At 40.0% G+C, this 9701-nt stretch overlaps 1 protein-coding gene across 1 annotated transcript in view; it reads right to left on the bottom strand.

Moving 5' to 3' along the window:
* Positions 1-1979: 1979 nt before the first annotated feature.
* Positions 1980-9701, bottom strand: part of CDK15 (cyclin dependent kinase 15) — an 82929-nt gene continuing 75207 nt past the window's right edge. The window contains exons 13-14 of the mRNA XM_042949749.1: positions 5393-5534; positions 1980-2784 (exon numbers count right to left, since the gene is read on the bottom strand). Of these exons, the coding sequence (XP_042805683.1) occupies positions 5425-5534 (110 nt within the window). The 3' untranslated portion in view covers positions 1980-2784; positions 5393-5424. The remainder of the gene's footprint in view (positions 2785-5392; positions 5535-9701) is intronic.

The raw sequence follows: 9701 nt of genomic DNA, 5'->3' as shown, positions 1-9701 counted from the left end.
TTTTATAGGAATAAATGTTATATTGCTTTGTTGCCCAATAGCTCTTTAGGGGTTTTTGTTAGTTTGTTTTTAAATGTTTATTTATTTATTTTGAGACAGAGTGCATGCCTGTGTGCATGAGTGGGGGGAGAGGCATAGAGACAGAGTGGGGGAGGGGCATAGAGGGGGGTGGGAGGGAGAGAGAGAGAGAATCCCAAGGAGGCTTCATGCTGTCAGCGCAGAGCCTGATGTGGGGCTTGATCCCATGACCATGAGATCAGAAGTTGAGTTGATACCAAGAGTCAGATGCTTAACTGACTGAACCACTCAGGCAATCTGCTTGATTTTAATAGACGTAACTTTTTAGAGCAATATTAGCATTCATACCAATGTTCAGCAGAAGTTACAGAGACTTTCCAAATAACTCTTGCCCCCTCCCCACCCACATGCATAGCCTCCCCCTATCAGAATGGTACATTTGTTATAATTGATGAACCTATACCAACACATCATTATCATCCAAAGCCCATAAGTTTACATTAGGATTCATTCTTGGTCTTGTACATTCTATAGGTTTGGACAGATTTATAATGGCACGTCTCCACCATTATAGCATCATACTTATTTTTACAGCCTTAAAAGTCCTCTGTACCCTGTCTATTCATCCCTCCCTCCTAACTCCTGGCAACCAGTGATGTTTTTACTGTCTTTATAGTTTTGCCTTTTCCAAAATGTCATATAGTTGTAATCATACAGTATGCAGTCTTTTCAATTGGTTTCTTTGTCTTAGTAATATTCACTTAAGGCTCCTTCATGTCTTTTCATGGCTTGCTAGTTCATTTTTTTTAAGTTCTGAATAATTGTCTGTTGTCTGGATATACCACAGTTTATTTATCCACTCACTCACTGGAGGACATCTTGGTTGTGCCCAAGTTTTGATGATTATGAATGAACACCTATGTGTAGATTTTTGTGTGGACATAAGTTTTCAGCTCCATTGTGTAAATGCCTAGGAGCACGGTGGCTGGATCATAGGTAAGAGAGTATGGTAAGAGAGTAGGCTTGTAAAAAACTGCCCAACTGTCTTCCAAAGTACTATTTTGCATTTTTACCAGCAACGAGCGAGAGTTCCTCTGTTGTTCCACATCCCTGCTAGCATTTGGTGTTGTCAGTGTTCTGGAACTTGGCCATTCTAATAGGTATATAGTGGTACATACACATTAGCTTTTAGCAAGGGCTTAGTCTTTTGAATTATGATCCAGTGGTAAATACCAGGTGCTTCTTCAAGAACTGTGTATTCTCCAGATCTGATAGGTATGTGATTACTGGAAAGATCATACACACTGGAGACACCCAGACCTGAAGTTTGTAGCTTAACTCTGGTATACTCCATGGATGGGTTATTTAACTTCTTTGAGTTTTAATTTCCTCTTTGGTAAAATGGAAGTAATACATTAATTATAACTACTTACTTCAATGATTATATGAATAAATTGTGGACCTTCTCTGATTTTATTCAGGTGATTAATACAAATATTTGGCCAGGATGGGACTTAAGACTGTACCTTGTACCATACCACTATTAGCTTTTCTCTAGGTTGAAAAACCACCACTCATTGAGCACATATATCTGTCCCATAATCCAGCCCACACAGTTTCGTCTCAGATATGTTTGGAGAGGTTTTGTCAAACACCTCACGAAAATCCAATACTTAGTAAGGTAGATTTCTTTGGGTTATTTGTATGCATTTTTCCTTTTCCCATCTTTGGGAAGACTTTGGGTCTATAGGTACTATTTTTTAATTCTTTCTTCATTAGTTCTTCCTTGTTCTTCTAAAGGATACATCGAAGTCTCTGATTTCTAGGCTACTATGTTTCCTGAGTAGATGATCCCTAGATGAAGTAATTTGAGTTTCCCTGGCTTCTTTTAGAAGGAGTCATTACAGAAAATGATACATGTGTTAGCTGAGACAGATCTCTCATTTTATTTGGGGGTTGTGTGTGTGAGCACATGTGTGTGTGTCCGATGGTGTAACAGGGCTTGAATTACATCTTTGGAACTCTTTGTTCCTACTATTCAGTATCTCCATCATCAAATCAGAGCTTAGGCTCCTCATTGCTTTTGCTATCATCACTGATAACTGAGATTGAGTAGAAGGAGATAGCCAAAAATTTTAATCTAACTGGGAGCTCAATCCAAACTTCTAAAATCTAGCTGGAGTGGGTAGTAGTGTGTTTTGATAATCCAGATAATGAAGAAAGAAGCACCCCCTAAGAAATCTTAACAAAGAGTCTTAAGCCAGTCCTTTTGTTGACAACTTTATCCAAGAAACCATCTTCTCTGAGACTTTTCTAAACTTTAGACTAATCCTCTCCTTGCCACAGAAGTCTTTTTGTTTGGGGGAAATTGTAAGTGAACGCAGGAGGGACAGGCCTCTGTAAGCACCCGCTCAGTCTCCAGATTCTTTTAATTGTTAGCCTTTCATCTGTCCTGTAGTCCTTCTGGCCTAGGGATCTCTTTATCAAATAACAAAACAGATGAAATTATTCATAAATCCTCTTCTTAGACTCTTTAAGTCTGTGTCTAATTTTTGAGCTAATCACTGTTAAATTCTGGGTGTATGACAAGAGCAATAACCATTCATTGCTTTTTCTTCAAGTATCATGTCTGTTGCCTTGGACATCATATTTACAATATTCCAGATCCCAGGTGATGGTATGAAAACCCTGGTCCATGGTGGAGTTAGGTTTGAAGCTTCTTAGTAAGGCAAAGCAAATTAAAACGGAAACAGTAGTAATGTGGCCCTGGAAGTGAATGAAGAATAAACAAAATCAAAAGACATGAGTCAGATTGAGTAAGGAAAATGTGTTAAACATTAATGCAAAGTTATTGATAGAATTCCATACACTGATAGAAAAGATAATAATAAATTATAACAGAGACAGCATCTTGCCCCTGGTAATAAGAACTAAAAAAGCTTTAAAAATAATAATAATTGATCTCTGGATATACCATATCCCACTGTTCAAAACATGCCAAGGTTGGAAATAAAATGTGTAAAGTGCCTGACACAATAATATACCCAGTAAATTTTAGTTTCCCTCTATTTCTCTATTGTAGACATCAGTATGCATTTTTTTTTTCCATTCCTGAAACTGACATTTTGAGGATAAGAGTTTTAATTTTGAGGCATTGCTGCCAGTTACAAGTCCTAATATCCCAATTTACATTTTGGATCTTCTGAAAAGTGAATATTTTAACATAAATTCAATTTAGTGGAAAAGATTTACAGGCCCCACGTGTTCATGTGATTACCTTTAGTTGGTTTAACTCCAGCACACCCAGATTTTGCTGATCCCAAGCCATTTATTAAACAGTTTAATTGCTCTAGATTTTCCCTATTGTGGTTCGTCTCCTATGGTTTTATCTCCTTACATTAATACCAAGGGCCTAGGGATATCACGAGATTACTCCAATTGAGGCTAAATCTGCTTCCTCCCTCTCTCAATTGCTGGCAAAGGCACTAAGTTCGACATGCTGCATTTAATTGACTTTCTATTGTGACCATTTTATACCTACAGGTAATAATCCTTTGTGGAAAGTCATTGAAGACCAGAGAGGCAGGGTTATCTCCCTACCCTCTGGCTGCTTGTAAAATAAAATAACAACAATAACAGAAGTAATAGTAATGCTTATGGAACACCACCATCTGAGACCATTTCTATCAATGTCTTTGATAATTTTATGAAAGGCAAATCTTTAGAGAATGTAGCTAAAGTACATCCTATTTTCATAACTAGTGGGTTTAAAATGACATAATTATACAGTAAAATCTCTGCTTTAGAAAGTATTGTGCTTGGGAAATACCATATTATCGTGTTGCCTATTGTAATTCCAATTGTATACTGTCAAAATACAAACTTGGGTATTTTATAAAATGTTATGAGGAACAGCTATAATTCTAAACTTCCTTGATCTTTCCAAATTTCTTAAACATTTTTTTAAATGTTTATTTTTGAGAGAGAGAGATGGGCAGAGAGAGCGAGACACAGAATCTGAAGCAGGCTGTAGCCTCTGAGCTGTCAGCACAGAACCAGATGAGGGGTTGAACTCATGAACCATTAGATCATGACCTGAGCTGAAGTCGAACGCTAAACTGACTGAGCCACCCAGGCACCCTGATCTTTCCAAATTTCTAAATACAGTTATCTTAGAAAATCCAGGAGGCAAGCATCTTTACATGCCTTTAAATACCAACAGCCAAAGAGAAATCCAAGAGAAAGTGGCAAAGAGCTGAATCCTGCCCTGTGAATTACCTTATGAGCCGGCAGGTGTGGGGAGCACACCAGTGATTACTATCTAGGCCCTGAAGGTTCTATCAGGAAGCATGACCAAGCTGTGGTTTCCAAATAGGTGGTCAAACCATAGTCTAATGCTTGTGGCTTGGGATATAGCCAGGGTCACCTAAAGGGCCAGGTGACTGGCTGGCTTTGTGCATGGGCCCCACCTTGATCCCTCTATCTGGATTATTGTCCCCCCCCCCCCCGCCCCCGACTGTGGAAGGCCCCATATGGGATGTGCTCTTGTCACATCTAGGGGTGTCTCTACTATGATGGCTTTTGCAGTTGTCCCACCTGGCTTCCTGTGCCTACCAGCAGAACTCCTTTTAGGGTGTGGTAATTTCAGAAAAATTCTCCATAGTACCCTTCTTCCTCAAGATTGCTTGGAAGGCTGGGCTACCTGGGTTGACTAAGGAGAGTAGCTGTGTCTGAGACATTGTGGATGGCTCCCAATCAGGACCTTGTTCCTAGAACACCCTGAATGGAGAACTCCCTGTGACCAACTGTGCAGAAGGGGTGGCCTAAAAGGCCTGGGGCAGTGATGACTAGACTCTCATAGGCATCTAAAACCATCTCCTGGGGAGGGCCCGGCCCTGAACCAGGTCTTCTTTGGCATTTGGGGGTGACCAACTATCCTGGTTTACCCAGGTTTATGCCAATTTTAGCACTGAATGTCCCACATCCCAGGACACTCCTCAGTCTTGAGCCAATGGGGATGGTTTTCAACCTCTGATTTTGTTCTATCAGCTGATGAAGAAAACTTCATGGTTGAGAGAATGTGACATTACAGTGCAATAATTTATTCCACATGTGTCAGTTAAAGGCCTTCCAATGACTTGTCAGTTTTGTCTTGGGAGTCTTACTATTCCTCTGGGAGAGAGACAGGAGATGCACATTATCATCCTCCCTGTGACTGACTGTACCCAGAGGGGGCTAGGCCACCTGTGCCTAGAGTGGGAATAAAGAGCCAGACACAGAACAGGCTCTGAATCTGTGAACAGTGTCCTCTCCACCTGGCAGTGATGAATGTTCACTCCCACCCATAAGGAGGCTCACTATTGGGACCACTTACCTGAAAGGATATTGGTGATGTCACCCTCTCTTTCACCAGCATTTGCTAAACTGGGTTGGGAGGTGACCTTTCTGGTAGGAGACCAAAAGGTCACACATTTCTGGCTTTAGCCTCACTCCTGAAACTGTAAACAAAGACTCCTCTGTAGGGAGGAAAAGAGAAAAGCACCAACATATTATTTCCTGGAATCTTTCATGGTCTATTTTTATGTCTGTTGTAATATTTGTCACTTGAAGAGACATCAAAACATGAGGCAGGCTTACCCACCAATAATTTATACCGACTCACGGATAGCTTGCTTTACTGAATCTACTAATAGTTGTCAAATGCCTCTTATTTGATTCAATTCAACATATATTTACCAAATGAGCACTTGGGTAAGGTGTTATGCTAGGTGTTGAAGATCCAAAAACAGGAATAGAACTGGGGACACACACACACTGACAAACAAGGGCTGAAAGTGAGGTGCAAACAAAGGATTATGACAGCTGCTCTCCTACATCTCCCAGGGAGCACAGGGAAAGCATAGACAAGTGCCCTTGGGGCCTGTGAAGGAGGTCTGTACTTTCAACAGTTAAGGAATTCTAGGGAGGATATTGCTGGCTGGGGAATCAGCATGAGCAAAGGCAGGGAGGAAGGAAAGTCTTTGACAGAACTGCAAAGTAATCTTGCATGGTTATAGCAAGACAGACTAGTAGATAAAGTTGGAAAAATGAGTTGAAACCAGATGGTGAAGGGAGTAATATCAAGCCAAGGAGTCTGGTTAAGAGTCCCAGTGATGGTAGGCAATGAGCATCATGCCGGGGCTAGATGTGTTTTGGAAAGTTTAAATCCTAGTGCATTTGTTACATCAGGCAATCTATTTAATAGACTCTATGGTACAAGTCTTATACCATATATTATATAATAATAAATAATATAATATTATTATATAATATATAAATATTATATTACAATATATTATTATATATTATAATATATAATATTATGTTTATATATTATATTATATAATAATTTCTATACACACACATATATATAATGTGTTATAATATATAATAATTTATACACACACACACACACACACCCATACTACCTTTGCCCTCTGATTTATGTATTGGGTTAGTTTAGTATGCTGGAAGTTTGCATTTTTTTAAATGCCTGTGTTTGTTAGGTGTGTGTTGTTCCTGAGTGCTTATTACACTAAAGTTATAGGTCAAGTCCTCCCAAAGTAAACATTTTAAGCGACTCATCTGCAAAATGGGGATGATAAAACTTCCTGGCAGTTGCTATAAGTTTAAAGGAGATGATATATGAAAAACATCTTGGGTTGTTCTTGATGCACAATATATTTTTAATAACTAGTAGCCTTTGTTACAAGCCATTAGCATAGATGCCATCTGGGAAAAACAGCAAGAGGCAATAGCCACATTGTCACCAAAGCACATCTATAAACCTACTCAGGGCATCTTTCATTGGGCATTGCTTTTCCAAGGCTCACAATCTGTACAAACCTGGGTTGCTCTAAATATTGCACACTTTGGGGTACCTGGGTGGCTCAGCCAGTTAAGCGTCTGACTTCTGCTCAGGTCATGATCTTACCATTTGTGAGTTCAAGCCCCACATTGGGCTCTCTGCTGTCAGCACAGACCCCACTTTGGGTCCTCTGTCCCTCTCTCTCTCTGTCCCTCCTCTACTCATCCTCTCTCTCTCTCTCTCAAAATAAATACATAAACTTTAAGAAAAAGTAAATATTGCACAATTTAACAAGAAATGAATTTGCAGGGCCATATCTACTTTGCTTGGCCTAGACATCTGCCTTCGATGTCATGAGTAGTCTGTGGCCTTGAGTCCTTGGGTCTGGAATTACACATTTGCTAGGCTATAAGGGGGAGACATCAAGTTTGGTGGTACACAGAATAGATTTTCACAGGTACTTTATAATACATAACTTTGTATTCTACTTTTTTTCTAGCTCATGTCATAGCATAAACAAACAACTAAAATAAACAGTGTGTACACTTCACAGGTTATTCTCAAATCAATGCAAACCCAAACCACTTTGGAAATTTCCCTCAGAGAGGTGTCCTCTTGCCTTGGGGACAGTGGCATGAAGATTTCTCTCAGGCTTCCTTGTCCTTCAAAAGCAGCAGCACCTCAAAAGCCAGGAAGGAGGCAGGAGGGAGAGAGGGAGAGAGGAAAAGGGGGGAAAAAGGAGGAGGAGAAGAGAGGGGAAAAAGGGAGAAAGGGACGGGGGAAGCCATAGAAAGGGAGAAGAAGAGGAAGAAGGAGGAGGAATCAGAGGCAGAGAAAAAAAGGAAGACAGAAGGGGAAGAAAGAGGGGCGCCTGGGTGGCTAAGTCAGTTGAGCATCTGAATTCGGCTCAGGTCACGATCAAATGGGTTCATGAGTTCAAGCCCTGCATAGGGTTCTCTGCTGTCAGCACAGAGCCTGCTTAGGATCCTTTCTCCCTCTCTCTCTGCCCCTCCCCCCTCTCAAAAAAATAAAACATTAAAAAAAAAGAAACAGATATTTATATGAAAAAAAAGGGGGGAAGAAAGCAGAGCAGAGAGAAAGAAGGGAATTGGGAGAAAGAAGGGAGAGAGGGAAAGGATAAGAGGGAGAGAGGGAGGAAGAGAGAAATTCTTTGGTAGAACAGTGTTGGGAAAACACTCAGTTAATCAAAGGGATTCCAATTTGGCCATGGACTGCCTGACTCTCCTTCCTGACTCAGAAAAAGAAAACAAAAGCAAGAGAAAAAAAAAAAAGGAAGAAAGAAAAAGAGAGAAGGAAAAAAGGCAGCAGAGCAGTTCTGCAGCAATCTCACAGATGCAAAACCTTCCATTCTACTGACTCCTCATTAGCTTACTGAATCTGACAGCATAATTATCACAGCTGCTTCGCACTTAGAATAAATAAATACGAAAGTGGGTGTTTAAAATTTTTTGAGAAGGGAAATTCAGTCATCTAGACAGTCAGTAGGACAAGTTTATTTAAAACTTTTAGATTCTTATGTATTTAGATCATTTCGGAACGAGATAATGAGATAGTTGTCTTTCAGTCTAATTGAGTTCCTAAGCTCCTGGCTGTTGGCTGTCACCCCTTTCAAACTTTGCTTTAACTTTCCTTCCTTTAGAAATCTGATCCTGGTGTCTCCATTTACTCTTCCTGGGCTGATAACCTGGTGAAGGCTGGGTGCACTGGAGTGCAGAAAGTGACTTAATGGGATTGAGGAGCTAAATAACCTTTCACAGGAAACAAGATAATCAAATCTCTTTTACTTGCCTGTAATGGCTAAAAGAGAAAGCACGAGCTGAAAAGAAAGCTTGGAAATTAAACCATCATTTCAAAATGTCTTGTAATTTCCCTGTCACATGGTTTTTCGCACTGCTCTTACACATTGTCAATCCATCAGCTGGAGTTGCTTAGTGCATTTAATTATTCAGAGTGCACACAGCCTCGTGACTACGTGGTAATTTTAGCTCATGTGTATGTATATAGGCTTCGTATCTTCAAAGCCCAAAGGATCACACAGCACTACTTTAAGCTGAAGTTGCTAACTAACATGGAGTGCACTTAAAACTCTGACTGGGGGCACAGCACATATGCATTTCCGATTAAAGCAGATGATCTTTCCTTTTAAAATTAATTAGTGCCTATTTATCTTTTCCTCTCCCTCCCACCTCTCATTCTCCTAGGACCACATTTATGTGAACCCTTGCATTCAGTGAGTTAAAAGCTTTAGAAAATAAACATTCTGTCAATCTGGGACAAAGGAAACTAATGTTAACCCATTGTGCAGACTGAGAAATTGAGGTTTATGAAGGCCAATAACAGATGCTACGTTGGAAAAAAAGAAGATAACTTAGGTCCTTTAACTCTCAGTCTGGAGCCTGGCTCCCAATACCATTTGCCTTACCTCATTCTTTTAAACAATAAAGGCAATATACAACATCAACATTAAACAAAACTTTGAAAAAGAAAAAAAGTTACCCACAATCCTCCTAAACTAGGAAGAGCATTTTTATTTTTGTACTCTACCTTTCAGTTTTGTTTATATGCATAATACATGTTCACAGGTACATTAAAATATGCAATTTTGTATCCTACTTTCTTTTAGCTCACGTCATAATAGCATAAACATTTCCCTATTCGCTAACACTCCTGCAAATTTCTTTTCTTTTTTTTAAGTTGGCTCCATGCCCAATGGGGGGGTGGTGGTTCGGGGGGAGGGGGGGGGCTTAGACTCAGGACCCTGAGATCAAGAGTCACATGCTCTACTGACTGAGCCGGCCAGGTGCCCCTCCTGTGA

The sequence above is a fragment of the Panthera leo genome, chromosome C1, assembly GCF_018350215.1.
Source record: "Panthera leo isolate Ple1 chromosome C1, P.leo_Ple1_pat1.1, whole genome shotgun sequence".
Taxonomy (NCBI): Eukaryota; Metazoa; Chordata; class Mammalia; order Carnivora; family Felidae; genus Panthera; species Panthera leo.
This window is presented reverse-complemented; position numbering and strand designations above follow the sequence as displayed.